Raw genomic sequence first — 16231 nt, 5'->3', positions numbered from 1 at the left:
GACGCAGTCGGGGTACGGAGCGCGCGCACACGGGGGGCGGGCGCTCGGAGGTGGAGCGACCAATCAGGAGGCGAGCGTGAGCAGCGCGCCCTCTGCCTGTCTGCGGGGGGCGGGCGCGAGGGGGCGGCTGGGCCAATGGGCGCGGCCGGGGCGGCCGGGGCGGGCGGGCGCGAGCGCGCGCGTCGCGTGGATTGTTTATACCCCGCCTAGAGGGAGCAGAGGGAGGCGCTCCGAGGGGTTCCGCCGTCGAGGGGGAGGCAGGTGGGTCTGGGGGCGGCCCTGGGTGGGGGCGGCGGGCACGGAGCCCGGGGGCGGGCACGGAGCCCATCCCGCGGCCTGCAGGGCCCTCGGGGAGCCCCAGCAGCCGCTGCGCGTGTGAACGCGCCGACACGCGTGTGCGGGACACGTGGCAGCTGAACCGTGCCTGGGGAGGCCCCGCAGCGCTCTGGCCGGTGGGCGTGGCGGGGCCGCCCCCTCCTGTCCCGCCCTGACCCCTCGCCTGGCTGGAGGACTTCTGGTGCCTCCTGTGTTCACGTGTGTGTATACGAACATGCATGTGTGTTTGTATATATGTACGTATATGTATGTGTTTACATGTATATATGGGTGTATATGTACATGTTTGTGTGTGCACACACTGTAATTCACTTTGAACTTACAGATATATATATAACTTTATGTGTGTATATATATGTATGTTTATGTATATATGTGCATGTGTATGCATATTGTAAGTCGCTTTGAATTTATATTTACATTGTGCTTTATGTGTGTGTGTGTGTATGTACATGTGTGTTTATTGTAAGCCACCTTGAACTTACAGGTATGTATATATAGAATTTTATGTATGTATATGTGTGCGTGTTTATATGTGTTGTAAGTCCCTTTGAATTTATATTTACATTGACCTTTAGATGTGTGTGTATACATGTGTGTGTGTTGTAAGCTATTTTGAATTTATATTTTTACTTAGCTTTAGGTGTGTGTGTGTGTATGTGTTGTAAGCCACTTTGAACTTGCATATATATTGAACATACTTACATTAGTGTGTAAGTGTTTATTCAGCCCAGTGGTGCTCATACTACCAGTGGTACTTGAGCTGGTGCCTAGTGCTACAAGCAGGACCCCCCACTGCCTGGCAGTGAGACCAGCAAGCAGCAGTAAGCGGGCAGAACTCCAACATGCAATTTTTGCACACTCGAAAAAAGCCCTCCTGAGCCTCTTACTGGTGTTTGTCACATTACTTCTGCATTGGGAAGCCAGGTGCAACTGGCAGTGCCATCATCACCAGTTACTTCTGGTGGTACTTCCAGTAGAGAGACATGCAGAGTGGTACAGTAGGGGGCAAGCGTTGAGAAACACTGAATTTAGTCAATTTCTACCCCACATTTCCCCTAGATAAAGGGGTGCTCAAGACGGCTTACAAAACAACACAAAATGCAGTTTTAAAAAATGCAAATAAATACAGATCATATAAAATCATAGTGTATTCATAGTATATACATGTGGCTGTGTGTGGATAACACACATGAGCACATGTGAGTATGCATGCTGTGTGTAGACATTGTATTCATAGCTAGCAATATACATGTGAATATATATTCCTAGTGGGGCGAGGCAAATGCATACATATAAAACACACATGCATGCGTGCCTGCCCTCCTGCCCGTGAGCTTGTATATGTATTACAAGTAGATATGTTTTTTATATTTTGTTATATAACCACGCTTGTGAATGTTTAAAGTGATGTATAAATATTAATGTTCACACTGTACATACAGTATACGCGTTCATAGTGTGTTTTTATGCATGCACGTGAGTGAGTGTGTTGTGTGTGTAGATAAAGATGTGATGTGGCTTGTGAGTGTGTGCTATATGTGTAGTGAGGTAGATACATCACACACACAAAGACAGATTCACATGAGTGCATAATAAGTGTGGATGGACATATTGTGTGAGTAGCGCAGGTGTGAAGACACATACATCCACACACATGTCTAATTTAGTAGATGAGCAAACAGAGAATGTATTAAAATGTTAAATGTTTCAGCCTCTACTTCCACCAGTAACATAGTTGTGATTTGATACAAGCCAAGGCAATGACAGCCTGGAGACTGCTAGAGGTAGTGGGGAGTACAATGAGTACGCAGTTCTCTGTCTCCAGGGGTTAGGGTGCAATGCAGTTGCTGTCCTGGCTCTTAAGCACACCAGCCCTGTGTCTGGGGGAGGGAATGAAGACTAAGGGCCCAATCCTATCCGATTTTCCAGTGCTGGTGCAGCCATGCCAGTGGGGCATGCACCTGTGGGGAGGTAGGGGAGGGGCATCCTGTGGTGGGGAGGTAGTCACAGAGGCCCTCTTAAGGTATGGGAACTTTTGTTCCCTTACCTTGGGGTTGCATTGCAATTGCACTGGTGCTGGAAAATTGGATAGAATTGGGCCCTACGGCAGCCCTGCATTTAACACAGCAGCAAGTATCTTTGCCATGAGGTTACTCCTGCAAATGGGGGAACTATCAATGTGGACACGATTGTCCAAGGATGCATAATGAACCCATGGCAAAAGTGGGGGTTGAACCAGGTCTTCCAAGTTCGTCTCAGTGGACCATATTTTGTGGGTAATCAGTGTCAAAATAACTCTAGCTTTGGGTGGAAGGGTGTTTGTGTGTACACATGTCCTTGTGTGCCCTCCCAACTCTAATACTATTGAGGGGAAGCATGGTAAGTTCTGTATAGTGATGGATTGAGATGTGTCCAGATCTCTACTAGCTGTGGCTTTTTGGGAAGGCTCTGATGCACCCCTTCTGAATTTATAAGGACAAAGGATGAGAGGTGAATGCCGATTCTGACAGAACTCTGTGTGAATGTGGCCAGTTAGTAAGTAAAAGGCAAGCTGTGTGTGTCAGAAAGGAGGTGATGCAAAGTCAAGTTGGTGTGGAGTGTGCTTGCCACCATCAGCTAGTGACAGGTTACATTGCATGTGGCTGACCATGGAAGTGTGTGTGACTTCTTTGTTAAGTGGTTTCATTTGGCTCTTCTCTAAAATACCCTGCATAGGGAGAAATTTAGCCATGACTTATGAATTAATAATTATTTTTCCTTGTTGGCTCTGAGGTTGCCTTACATGGTCTGTTTGGGTGCTGAACCTTGTGGGTTACCTAGGTGAGAGGCTGGCATTTTCTTTAACTGTCTGGGACTATAACCTCATAGCGACATGCTCTCTGTGGTGTATGGGCGTTGCCGTGGCTTCAGTTGATGTCCCCTTAGAATAGCCCAAAAAATTATGGTATTGTCATAAGTATATATGAATGCCATTGTTGCTTTTCAGATAAAATTATGCTGCTGCAATACCTCATGCTCTTTCCTTACGATGTCATGTAGGGCACCCAGCCCACAACAGAAAGATTGTGAAATGGTGGGTGGGAAATGTATAATGCTAAGTACATAGTATAAATATTATAGGGATATTAACTGATGCCAGTGACCAAAGGAATGCTTCTCAATATTGGGTTGACTGGAAAATCAGCACCTATTGGTCAGGTTCTATGGCTGCACCTCTCTTGCTGTCCTGAATAAAGCTATTTCTCCCTTCCAGATTACTTCTCTAAAGACACCATGGCAAGACGTGTGCGCAACAGCAGAGCCTGGCACTATGTCCTGAGTGGCGTACGGCGAGATACAGACTCGCGGGCTGCAGCACTGGCATCTGGAGCACGTGGGTGGACATATGACTCCGATGGGCAGGTAGGACTCTGAGTGAATGCAGCCTCCAAAGCAAAACCAGCCTTCTAGGAGCCTCTTCCTTCAGGATACCTCCTCCTGCTAAGAATGCTGGAGTGTAATCACTTGGGATTTTTTGGGACTGTGAGTGCCATCGCCTTAAATGGGCAAGTGTAGCATTTTCAATCTTTTGGCATACTTCTGTTTACAAGAGTGTTTCTGTGGGTGGCTCCGTTGTGTTTGCAAGCTGGCAACCACACTTGGCAACCACATGAACTTGCTTAATTAGTATACGTGTTATGAATAGAGGAATAAAGCTTCACCTGTTTAGAGTTGGAGGTTGAGTAAAAGGAAAATTCCCAGAACGGAGACTGGAAGAACTTTATTCCAGCCACGCTGGCTGGTTACTGAGCACTCCTTGGCCAAAGATGGCTAGTCTTAATTGGTGTTCCCTCTAAGAATTCCTGCCACTGCACAGACATCTTCTGCAGATGCACTGAGGTGGGGCTCAGCACTGACTTGCGGGTAGCCAGGCTGTATTGAGGGCTTCAATGGCTCCCATCTTCTTTCCTCTGACAGCACAGTGATTCTGATTCCGAGCCTGAATTCCCTTCCCTTTCGCCATCCATCCCCACTGCGATCCCTGTTACTGGAGAGTCCTACTGCAATTGCGAAAATCAGAATGAAGCTCCGTATTGCACAAGCCTCCATGCTATCCACCGGATCAAAGACTGTCAGTGTGGCGAAGATGATGAATGTGAGGAAACCAGATTCTTGATTTTATATTTTTTTTATGTTTGTTCCCCTTTGGATGGGCTAGCTAGGGAGCTCTAGATAAAATGCCTAATTTGTTTTACTAAAGTTATATTGATATATCGGGGGGGGGGGGAGAAGTCTGGATTATTTGTCAGAAACAGAACTTCCCCATAGAGATTCTGTCGTGATTTGCAAGAATGTTGGCACTGAACAAAGCTCCTTATAAAAGGATGGAGTGTTGATTAATTTTATCTCTAGAAACTATCTAGCTGATGCCACAAGTAAAATTGAGCTTCTTTGTTTCAGTCTAGTCCCTAACTGATTCTGATTGTGGGTATGGTACAACTGTGGAGCTTGGGCAGAGGAGATTGTCGAGGCCATACACTGCTCTAACCTAGCATGAGCTAGGGAAACTCTTTTCATGCCAACAGTCTTCTGGGGCATTCGGCTAACAGAGAAACAAGAGCTTCTTAAAACCCCCACATAAAATAAGGTTTTTTTAACACAGATATGAAAAGCTTGGGTAGGTAAGACATTGTTAGTAATTACGCTCGCTTTTAAATGGGGTGTGTGTGTTTAATGTAGGTGGGGTGCAATATTTCCTGTAAGGAGCCTGCCTTTATGTACTGCCCCTTGAGCTACAGTTTGGGAGCTCTGTGGCATTTCTGGGTGCAAGGCAATGAGGTCATACATCAGCCTTCCGGGAATGCCGAACTGCATGGAGATTGGCTTCCCAGGGTTCCGCATGCTTGCGTGACTTAAAGGGAACAGTGGTTGCAAGTACATAACTGCCACTCTTCCTGCATTTTCAGATTTTGACTGGGTGTGGGATGACCTGAACAAATCAACTGCAACACTGTTGACATGTGACAACCGCAAGGTGAACTTCCACATGGACTATAGCTGTGGCACTGCTGCCATCCGGGGGAACAAAGAGCTTGCAGAGGGACAGCACTTCTGGGAAATCAAGATGACCTCGCCAGTCTATGGCACTGACATGGTATGTTGAGCAAAGGCACTTTGATACCTGCTTCTGAGGCTGAAGCATCCCAAGATGCAAATAGTCCCCAGATGCTTGCATGTGGGCTGCTGCAAGTGTGGACTGGCCTTGTTTGTTTCCCTTTTAAAAACCAAATCACATATGCTTCTATCTCATTGCTGCATCAGTAAACATAACTGTGTTTGGCTACTTGAAGCTCTGCTCCAAGTTTTGACAAAGAATAGAATCGGTCACTTGCTTGAAATAAGCAAAAGCCCTGTCTTAGCAAATGCTCCACTGATCGTATACTTGGCAATTTGATGTTACATGGTCATTTAATTTTTGTATGCATCTCCCTTCTCTCCTCCCCGCAACTAGATGGTGGGAATTGGAACATCAGACGTGAATCTAGACAAGTACCGCCACACATTTTGCAGCCTGCTGGGCAAAGATGAAGACAGCTGGGGGCTTTCCTACACAGGTAATAGCTGCAAAGAATTATTTCCGGAATGGAGGGCTGTGAGTGATTGCTAGTGATCCACGGGTGTTCACAAGACAAATGATCCATGGGTGGTTCACACACATGAGCTGCATTTACCTCGTGGCTCACTACTGAGAGTGCAATCTCATTTTCCTGACAAGCATTGTGTATTGAACCAACACAGAAAACCACTTGTGGTGGCTTGATCAGTGAAGTCTCAATTGCTCTTCAAGTCACCCTTAGTATTGGGTAATTTGTATACAGTAGTGCAACAGTACAACAGCCTTGTAAAGTTGGTAAATAGCATTCACTATTTATTACAGTACCACTATTCCATTCTATCAGTTGGTCCTTCCATAAGAATAATTCCTGTTTCTGCTTTGGGGGGGGTAGGGGAGAGAGAGGTGAAGGTAGGCATGTTAGCTGACTATCCCATTCTTGTATATGTCTTCTTGCTAGACTGTCTTAATCAAGAAAAATAGAAACATGAGAGAATGGGATGGAATCTTATAGTGTTGTCATAACTATCTGCCATTTATCTTTTTTTAGGGCTTCTCCATCACAAGGGTGACAGAATCAACTTTTCGACAAGGTTTGGTCAAGGCTCCATTATTGGGGTACACCTGGACACCTGGCATGGAACTCTGACCTTCTTCAAAAACAGGAAGTGCATAGGTAAGAGCACAAGGACAGGGATGGCCTCAGACCAGCCAAACTTGTTAAGGAGAAAAGCAGTGGTCTGCAGCTTGGAAGGAACAGAGAGCATTTTCTGTCATGTTTATGTAAATGAGCCCCCCCCCCCCCACTCTGGTAAGTTACCTCTTAGCTTCAATCAAGAGTGGAATCATGGAGCATTTATGAGTACATAAGGGGGAACATTCAAGGCAAAGACTTTTAAAAGCTGCTTCTCTTTAGTCCCTTCTGCAGTCGTATAAGCTATTCATGTGAAGTCTGGGAAGATGCCCAAGACTTAGCGGTTTTTCTGTTGAATGAGACGTGAGAATCCTGAGAGTTAGCCTAACTGTTGGAGTAGGCTTATTTTGAGGCTGTAATGCTTGACTGAAATCTAGGATGCATTTACTTCAGATGTTGAAGTTATACTTCACAGGCAACCGTCTTTCACTGTACAACATCTTGAGGATGATGCAACTTGATCTCTGGGCAGTTAGAGCATCACCGTTGTTTACCCATAAAGAATTGTGGCCCATTTCAGTTTTTACCATACATGCTAGCCTCTCTTTAAATCTGTCTGTTTGCATTAATCTTGGGCTTCCTTCTTACTATTTGCACTCAGGAGTTGCAGCCACCAAACTACAAAACAAGAGATTCTACCCTATGGTGTGTTCAACAGCAGCCAAAAGCAGCATGAAAGTGATCCGCTCCTGTGCCAGCCACACATCCCTGCAGTACCTCTGCTGCTACCGCCTCCGTCAGCTGCTTCCTGACTACGTGGACACGCTAGAGGCACTGCCCCTCCCACCAGGACTCAAGCAAGTTCTGCACAACAAATTGGGCTGGGTGCTGAGCATGAACTGCAGCTCTTTACAGCCATCTTCCTCCCCCTCCTCAGGAAATGACTCTGATAGCTCTTGCAGTTCAGATGCTGAAGCTTGCCAGCGGAAGAGATGCAGGAGGACATAACCTTCCCCCCCTCAAAAAAAAACAAACACACTATCCTGTGGTGTGAGGACATCGGCATCCTTTGAGGGTAGTTAAGCTGGCATCTGTCTGATAGAGGGCATCACATCTGAACTCAAGATTTCTTTGCCCTTATTCGAATCTGAGAACTGCAAGCATCTTCTAATTTGGAGGGGATCTACCTTCAGAAGGGAAGTGACTCCTGCAGCCTGATATTTTAGTTGGTCTCCCACACATTGCCAAGCTTTTCTGGAAGAGACTAGTTTTGAACATCAGACAGTAAACAGCCAAACTGGATCATGAGTATTTCCTCCAAAAGACCAAGCAAATGACTCCTACTATAAAAGGAAATGGCATGTGGGGTGATCTTTGTGTTGGTTTGGCGTAATCAGTGCCTCTGATATTTGGGGCACTGGGACAGCAACATGTGGGGAGAGAGAGAAAAGGGCTCTTATCTATCTTTTCAGTGCTTTGGAACAAGTTTGGGAAAATACTCCTTGCTATATTGTAAATGATCAGATGCTGAGCCCTTGCAACTTCCTTACTTGCTTTGCATGTCTAACAGCTGTTTCCTGTTTATCCTGTATTGAACTGTATGGAACAAATAAAATGCAAACTACATTGATTAAAGTAGGATGAACACATGAGCTTCACTATGAAGTGGGTTAGTGGAGTGTTGGGAGACCAGGTGGTGGGAGAAGAAAGCAGACCAGTAACTATAAAGGATGGGTTGGGTTCTAAACTGACCAGCATAAATCATGCTGCTATGTCTGCCTTTAAATTTTATTTGGATCCATTAACTCCTTGGTACGGCTGAGGCGAGTAGGGGGAATCAGTTTTGACCTGAACAAACCCCAGGGACTTAGTACTGCACTAGGTAATGTCAGACTCGATATGAAACCGCTTCATAGCCAATCAGTATTAACTTTTTTCCAGTGATCATTTTGTTTTGACTAGCAAACAGGACTTCTGCATGCTCTGTTGTACAGCTGAGGGTAGGGAGCACCCAGTGGAAAACAAATGATCACTAGCTGATCAGCATGAGCTTCTGTATATCCATCTGATGACTTCTATAAAATGCAGACATTTGGGAGCCATTTCACCAGATCCAGCAGTTCCTCTCCCCATTCTTGCTTTTAGCACCCAAGCTGCTGAAAGGTTCTGGGCAAACTTGATCACTTAAGAGGATGTGTCTTTTTTTTATTGGTCCAAACAAAGGTATCCCCAGAATTTTTTGTTGTTGGCAACCTTCAGTCTTGGAAGGCTATGGTATCGCGCTCTGATTCAGATCCCCAGAATACCCTTTGAATATTTTAAAAATGGATTAACAGTTAAAATTTTGATAAGCAAAAGAAATAATAGATTTGTATAACAAGATAAAGATATTATAATTAGCATTCCTATTGTATTTTTTGTCTTGTCTTGAAGCTCAATGCTGCTAGGGAGACATAAGACAGGCAGATATTCCTGGCTGTTTCAGGACTGAAATTGACTTTCGCAAGGTAAAACTCATTGGATTAACTCTGTTTACATAGCACAACAGTAAAGCCAGCTTATCCCTCCTTAGCTCTCAGTAAAAGCCTGTAGGTCAAGTCACAATCTCCTCTTTCTCACTCCAAGTATACATATGTATTAAAATGCAGTTGCACCAAGGGGCTGCGTCATATATTGCACATTATATGGATATACACATTATATTGCAAGTGTACGGATTTAACAATCAGCCATGTTTTATAAATACTGTATATTAGAGTTGATGGTAGCATGGTATGTGACTGCATTTGGGGAAGTGTTACAGAGCTCTACTTTGAACAGGCTACTATGTATTAGTATTGGCAACCTTCAGTCTCAAAAGACTATGGTATCGCGCTCTGAAAGGTGGTTCTGGCACAGCGTCTAGTGTGGCTGAAAAGGCCAATCCGGGAGTGACAATCCCTTCCACACCGGGAGCAAGTGCAGTCTGTCCCTGGTCTGTCTCCCTGGCTATGGGCCTTCCTTCTTTGCCTCTTTGCCTCAGACTGCTGGCCAAGTGTCTCTTCAAACTGGGAAAGGCCATGCTGCACAGCCTGCCTCCAAGCGGGCCGCTCAGAGGCCAGGGTTTCCCACTTGTTGAGGTCCATCCCTAAGGCCTTCAGATCCCTCTTGCAGATGTCCCTGTATCGCAGCTGTGGTCTACCTGTAGGGCGCTTTCTTTGCACGAGTTCTCCATAGAGGAGATCCTTTGGGATCCGGCCATCATCCATTCTCACGACATGACCGAGCCAACGCAGGCGTCTCTGTTTCAGCAGTGCGTACATGCTAGGGATTCCAGCACGTTCCAGGACTGTGTTGTTAGGAACTTTGTCCTGCCAGGTGATGCCGAGAATGCGCCAGAGGCAGCGCATGTGGAAAGCGTTCAGTTTCCTCTCCTGTTGTGAGTGGAGAGTCCATGACTTGCTGCAGTACAGAAGTGTACTCAGGACGCAAGCTCTGTAGACCTGGATCTTGGTATGTTCTGTCAGCTTCTTGTTGGACCAGACTCTCTTTGTGAGTCTGGAAAACGTGGTAGCTGCTTTACCGATGCGTTTGTTTAGCTCAGTATCAAGAGAAAGAGTGTCAGAGATCATTGAGCCAAGGTACACAAAGTCATGGACAACCTCCAGTTCATGCGCAGAGATTGTAATGCAGGGAGGTGAGTCCACATCCTGAACCATGACCTGTGTTTTCTTTAGGCTGATCGTCAGTCCAAAATCTTGGCAGGCCTTGCTAAAACGATCCATGAGCTGCTGGAGATCTTTGGCAGAGTGGGTAGTGACAGCTGCATCGTCGGCAAAGAGGAAGTCACGAAGACATTTCAGCTGGACTTTGGACTTTGCTCTCAGTCTGGAGAGGTTGAAGAGCTTTCCATCTGATCTGGTCCGGAGATAGATGCCTTCTGTTGCAGTTCCAAAGGCCTGCTTCAGCAGGACAGCGAAGAAAATCCCAAACAAGGTTGGTGCAAGAACACAGCCCTGCTTCACGCCGCTTCGGATGTCAAAGGGGTCTGATGTGGAGCCATCGAAGACAACAGTGCCCTTCATGTCCTTGTGGAAGGATCTGATGATGCTGAGGAGCCTGGGTGGACATCCGATCTTGGGGAGAATCTTGAAGAGGCCGTCCCTGCTGACCAGGTCGAAAGCCTTCGTGAGATCTATGAAGGCTATAAAGAGTGGCTGTCGTTGTTCCCTGCATTTCTCCTGCAGTTGTCTAAGGGAGAATACTGTATCAGTGCTGGACCTGCTGGCTCGGAATCCGCACTGTGATTCTGGATAAACGCTCTCTGCAAGTACCTGGAGCCTCTTTAGTGCAACTCGGGCAAACAACTTTCCTACAACGCTAAGGAGAGAGATGCCACGGTAGTTGTTGCAGTCACCCCTGTCACCTTTGTTCTTGTACAGCGTGATGATGTTTGCATCCCTCATGTCTTGAGGTACTTCACCTTCTCTCCAGCAGAGACAGAGGATTTCATGCAGCTCAGTAGCGATGATCTCTTTGCAGCACTTTAGGACTTCAGCAGGGATGCTGTCTTTTCCAGGTGCCTTGCCAGAGGCAAGGGAGTCCAGGGCCACATGAAGTTCTTCTAGGGTTGGTTCACTGTCAAGCTCCTCCAGCAAAGGCAGGCAATCAATGTTGTTCAGCGCTTCTTCGGTAACTACATTTTCTCTGGAATATAGCTCAGAGTAGTGCTGCACCCAGCATTCCATCTGCTGCGCCCGATCCTGGATGACCTCGCCTGTGGCAGACTTCAGAGGGGCAATTTTCTTCTGTTGGACCTAGGGCCTGCTTGATACTGTCATACATCCCCTTGACGTTGCCTGTATCAGCTGCTACCTGTATCTGGGAGCAGAGCTGAAGCCAGTAGTCGTTAGCACATCTGGCAGTCTGCTGGACTTTGCTGCGGGCAGCTCGGAGGACCTGCAGGTTGCGCTCACTGGGACAGGCCTTGTGTGCTGCTTGAGCTCTCCTCTTTTCCTCAATGACTGGTGTCAACTCCTCAGAGTGGGCTTCAAACCAGTCTGCCGGTTGACTATTGCTTTTAGCAATAGTCAGTGGGGCTTACTCCAGAATAAGTGTAGATAAGATTTCAGCCTTTGAGATGTTTGGGGAATTTTTTAAAAGCTTTTTCTGCCCAATAGTCTTGGGCAGAAATATACACAACATTCTTGTGTATATGGCATATACACAATAGGGATCAAATGCGTATACAGCTGTGGGCTGGGCAGAAATGGGTTATTGAACAGGTTCAGGAGGGGTCTTCATTTTAAATACACTTTTAAAGTTATAGTAAACTTTTAATTCACTTAACCCATTTCTGCCCAGCCCACAGGTGTGCACACATTTGAACCGTGTTGGGGCTGTGCAGTATTGGGCAGAAATGGTTCAACCCATTTCTGTGTACACATTTGATGCCTGTTGCTTAAGCAACAATGGCTTAATTTAATTATGTCATAAGGGGGTGTTCAAGTTTGCCTGCTTGATGATGTCACTCCTGGCCATGACATCACTTCTGGGTTGATGACATCACAGCTGGTGGGTCCTAGAAAGACCGTTCTAAAAAATGGGTCCTGGCCGAAAAAGTTTGAGAACCACTGAAAGGGAGGTGGAGGGCTGCCTTCCTTGTGGGGCAGGGCTGGCTCTGAGCTTCTCTAGCAGCCCAGCCCTCCAGCAGCCAGGCCAGAGTCCTGGGCTGGGTCAGTGGGCAGCCTGCCTTAGGAGGATGGCTACACTCAAAAGGACTCCCTCTAGGCAATATGCTTAAGCTGAGACCTCATTGGCACGACTTTTAAATCAGTCCGTGCGGAAACTGAGGCTCCAACCTTCTGCCAACATTTGGTCCCACTGCTTAAGCGGTCCGTGCGGAAACTTGCACTTCCGGTCCAACGTTCCGCCCACTATTGGTCCTGCTCTTTAAAGGGTCCGTGCGGAAACTCTAACTTCCTGTTTAACGTTCCGTCCATTAGTGGTCCTGTCCTTTAAATGTTCCATGCGAAAACTGAGACTCTCGCCCAAACATTCCGCCCAACACTTCAGTCCCCAGTGCAGAAAGGAGGGAGCGGAAGTGTGGCCTACCGGACGATTTAGGGGGACGGACCGCCTGTGCTGGGGAGGAAGGAGCAGGGGGTTTTCTGTGTGGATGACTGAAGGGTAGGAAGGGGGTCTCCCTGGGGGAGGGGGGCTTCCCCCTGTGAGAACTGGAGGTGGGGGAGCCTCCATGGTCAGGAGCAGTCTACCTTGGAGTCTCCTGCCTTGCTAGTGGGGGGTGCATCCTGGAAGCCCCTGAACAGACCTGGGCTGTGGCCCCCAGGCCCCTTGGCTGAGGGGGGGCGGCTGATATCACTGCTGTACATTCACTGACTGCAGTTATATCCTACCCTTCCTCTCAAGGGGCCAAGACACCTTGTCCCTCTCCCCAGTTTATCCTCACAACAACCCTGTGAGGTAGGCTGGCAGGGACAGTGTGACAGCACAGTCCTAGGCCTGTCTACTTCTAATTAGTACTACTAGTAGTAGTACTAGTTACTAGTGCTACTGCTAGTAACTACTAGTAGTAGTAATAGTACTTCTAAATGTACTAATTTCCTTAGTAACTAAGGTACTAAGTGCTGCAGTGTTTCTCAAACTGTGGGTCAGGGCTGCAGTCTGTGGAACTCCTTGCCACAAAGAGTAGTGATGGCACCTTGCCTGGATACCTTTAAGAGGGGATTGGACAACTTTCTGGAGAAGTTCATTACGGGTTACAAGTCATAGTAGGTATGGGCAAGCTCTTGGTTTTAGAGGTAGACTGCCTCTGATTGCCAGATGCAGGGGAGGGCACCAGGACGCAGGTTGTCTGTTGTCTTGTGTGCTCCCTAGGGCATATGGTGGACCACAGTGAGATACAGGAAGCTGGACTAGATGGGCCTTTGGCCTGATCCAGGGGGCTGTTATGTTCTTATGACTCACTAAGAGGGTCATGAGCCCATTTCAGGTGGGTCCCAATCATTTTAATATTTTATTTTTAATATATCAGACTAGATGCTACCCTGGTATGTGACTGCATCTGGGGAAATGTTACAGACCTGTACTTTAACAGGCTACTCTGTATATTCTTTTAACAATGATAGTCAATGGAACTTACTCCTGGGTTAGTGTGGGTAGGATTGCAGCCCAGGAGTGGTAGAAATTTTCCTGCTTGATGGTGTCACTTCTGGTAATGACATCACTTCTGGTGGGTCTTGACAGATTCTTATTCTAAAAAGTGGGTCCCGGTGCTAAACGTTTGAGAACGACTGCCTTAGTATATTTAAGATTGCAGCCAGAGAAGGAGTGGTGAGGAAGCCCAAACATCACCCAAGAAGCTGAATCCAGGCCCAGGGGCATTAGTATTCCCAGGTGTGGGGGCATTAGACAAGGCCTAGACCCGGTCTTCCTCTTGCTCTCGTCTCCTCAGGCCGCCATGCCTCGCAAAAAGCTGGACTATCCAATTAGGGCCATGGCCAAGAAGATCAGAGAGTATCGGGCCCTGAAGAACCGGCCGCGGGACTCCCAGCGCTTCGCCCTAGACTACGAGACAATGATCCGCCCCTACACCGGAAAGCGGCTGCCTGTGCTAGCCTGGGAGGACGTGAGGACCGAGAACCGCCTCTTCACCCTGCTGTGCCGCTTGCACCATTTTGGCATCGGACGTATGGTCACCCGGAAGTCCTGGTTGTGGCAGTACGACGAGCCCTGTTACTGGGTCATCACCAAAGTGAAGGTGGATTACACGGCTGAGGTGAGCACCCATCTCTGGCAGGCGATGGGGAAAGGTAGCACTGGCACCTCCCAGGACAGCTATCCTTTCATAGAGCTTCTTTGGGTGTATCTTTCCATGCAGATACCTCCTTTATACATGGTGAGATTAAGAGTAGGCCTCTGGCTTGCGTTCTTCATCCCTAGCCTTTAGCGGCAAAGTGGAGCCAAGGTACAAAAGCCCAGTGAGTGAGAGGGGTGGGGAAGTGAGCAGCACTTCCTCTCCCCCCACCCCACCCAGCAGCAGCCAATCAGCAAGCACCACTGCTGTGTAGTTTTGCCCCTTTGTTCATTCTGGGGCAATTGGGAGGGGCAACAACCCACTCTGTTTTAAAAGGCGGAGGGAGAGGGAGAGGAACTGTGGCACAACGGCACAGAGGGAATCCTCTGGCAGGGGAAAGCAGGCGGAGGGGTGGGTTACTAAGGGGATGTGTTGAAGACTGGGGGTATTTTACCAAAGCCTCTGATGGAATTTACTGTACCTAGAACATCTAGCTCCTCTGGTTGCTACCAAACTTTGCAGGCCTGAGCCGCAAAAGAAAATGATAAGGTCAGTGCTGTCATGGCCCAACTGTTGAAGGCCTCTGATGTAGCAGTTATTTGAACCCGTGACTTCAGTGATCAGGTTAACCCTGCCCTCAGATAACCACTTAATCTCTTGTTTCAACCATTACATTCAAAACACGTCACCTTCCTTGACAGCCTGGAGTCAATGGCATCCACAAACATTTTCCCAGTCTTCGAGCACACAGCTAAGGGTGGCACGACCACTAATATGCCTGGTCCTCTGTACTCGACCGTGCTTGCTTGCTTTTTCACAACTGCACTTTATTTGCACAAGTTCTGGGAATGCTGTATCGGAGGCATCAAGAGGCTATAACATTGGTTTTCCTGCAAAACAGAGAGCTGCTTTTCAAGGGGGAAAAAAATCTTACTGACCAAACAAACGTTCATGTGCTCTATTGCAGAACATGGATCATGGAAAAGCCTGGGGGTACCTGACATTCAGAGGTAAGGGAAACCTTGCTTTACAAGAGCAGAGATCTGTCTTGGATCAAATCCTGTCAGCACAGGGGTGAGGAGTTTAGAAGTAGAGGGATAAATGCCTCATGCAGATCACTGTGGCAGGGGAAAGCAGGCAGATGGATGAGTTACTAAGGGGATGTGCTGTGGTAATTTTTTTAAGTAGGAATGTGAACATGCCCTTGTAGCTTCCCAGTGTGGAATTCTGGTTCATACCTTTCCCATTTCTTACTAGGCGAGGCGGAAACCGAAGTGAAAGAAATTGACAAGGTCATGTATCATGACTGGCGCATGGTGCCAAAGCACGAGGAAGAGGCCTTTAAGAAATTTACACCAGTGGAAGTGGAAACGGTCCGGTACGTCCTCTATCCACCGTTGCTGCGGGCCATGATCCTTGCTCAGAGGCAGAAGGACGGTGACTCGCATACAGAGGAACCCATGATTGATTTGGAGCGAAATGCTTTCTTCCCGAAGGACTACTTTGAAGGGGCTAAGAAGCGAGCTGAAGGGACGCCAGTGTGAAGACCTCCAGAACCAGGCATTTGGTTCCCCAGTTCTTTGTATTTATTTTCATTTTCAATAAAACTAAACTTGGAAAACAATCAAGTGTCTTAAACAGGAAATCTGTTATGACTCTCAGAGTGCAGTAACTTTTTCCTTGACTTTAACCTATTTCTGCCCAGCCCACAGGTGTAAGCATTTGATCCCTGTTGCGTATATACAACGTTGGACAGAAATGGCTTAGGGCGCAATCCTAACCCCTTATGTCAGTGCTTTCCAGCACTGACATAAGGGCAGTGCAGCTCTGAAGTAAGGGAACAAACATTCCCTTACTTTGAGGAGGCCTC

The 16231-nt window shown here is 47.3% G+C and overlaps 2 protein-coding genes across 3 annotated transcripts; both read left to right on the top strand.

The window, feature by feature from the left end:
- Nucleotides 1–153: 153 nt before the first annotated feature.
- On the top strand, nt 154–8201 carry SPSB3 (splA/ryanodine receptor domain and SOCS box containing 3). 2 transcript variants are annotated; one of them, XM_066640689.1, is made up of 7 exons: nt 154–261; nt 3593–3741; nt 4297–4474; nt 5286–5473; nt 5831–5933; nt 6483–6608; nt 7228–8201. In XM_066640689.1, exons 2-7 carry the CDS (start codon nt 3613–3615, stop codon nt 7572–7574), a joined length of 1071 nt encoding a protein of 356 aa, XP_066496786.1. In that variant the 5' UTR covers nt 154–261; nt 3593–3612; the 3' UTR covers nt 7575–8201. The 2 variants fall into 2 exon arrangements, with proteins under 2 accessions (XP_066496786.1, XP_066496787.1); XM_066640690.1 differs by lacking the exon at nt 154–261 and adding an exon at nt 353–536.
- Nucleotides 8202–12669: 4468 nt separating this feature from the next.
- MRPS34 (mitochondrial ribosomal protein S34) lies at nt 12670–15985 on the top strand. The gene is made up of 4 exons (XM_066640838.1): nt 12670–12734; nt 14020–14343; nt 15329–15371; nt 15619–15985. The coding sequence occupies exons 2-4, from the start codon at nt 14026–14028 to the stop codon at nt 15903–15905; spliced, it is 648 nt and encodes a 215-aa protein (XP_066496935.1). The 5' UTR covers nt 12670–12734; nt 14020–14025; the 3' UTR covers nt 15906–15985.
- The last annotated feature ends 246 nt before the right edge of the window (nt 15986–16231 follow it).

The sequence above is a fragment of the Tiliqua scincoides genome, chromosome 13 (genome assembly GCF_035046505.1).
Source record: "Tiliqua scincoides isolate rTilSci1 chromosome 13, rTilSci1.hap2, whole genome shotgun sequence".
NCBI classification, from domain to species: Eukaryota; Metazoa; Chordata; class Lepidosauria; order Squamata; family Scincidae; genus Tiliqua; species Tiliqua scincoides.
The sequence above is the reverse complement of the archived record's forward strand: the minus strand, read 5'-3'. Positions and strand labels throughout refer to the sequence as shown.

Excerpts from the sequence above, each read along its gene's own strand:
- SPSB3 (XM_066640689.1), top strand. The coding sequence starts at position 3,613 with ATGGCAAGACGTGTGCGCAACAGCAGAGCCTGGCACTATGTCCTGAGT. Across the intron at positions 4,475-5,285 it reads GTGTGGCGAAGATGATGAAT|ATTTTGACTGGGTGTGGGAT; the intron begins GTGAGGAAACCA and ends CTGCATTTTCAG. Across the intron at positions 5,934-6,482 it reads CTGGGGGCTTTCCTACACAG|GGCTTCTCCATCACAAGGGT; the intron begins GTAATAGCTGCA and ends ATCTTTTTTTAG.
- MRPS34 (XM_066640838.1), top strand. The coding sequence starts at position 14,026 with ATGCCTCGCAAAAAGCTGGACTATCCAATTAGGGCCATGGCCAAGAAG. Across the intron at positions 14,344-15,328 it reads AGGTGGATTACACGGCTGAG|AACATGGATCATGGAAAAGC; the intron begins GTGAGCACCCAT and ends GCTCTATTGCAG. Across the intron at positions 15,372-15,618 it reads GGGGTACCTGACATTCAGAG|GCGAGGCGGAAACCGAAGTG; the intron begins GTAAGGGAAACC and ends ATTTCTTACTAG.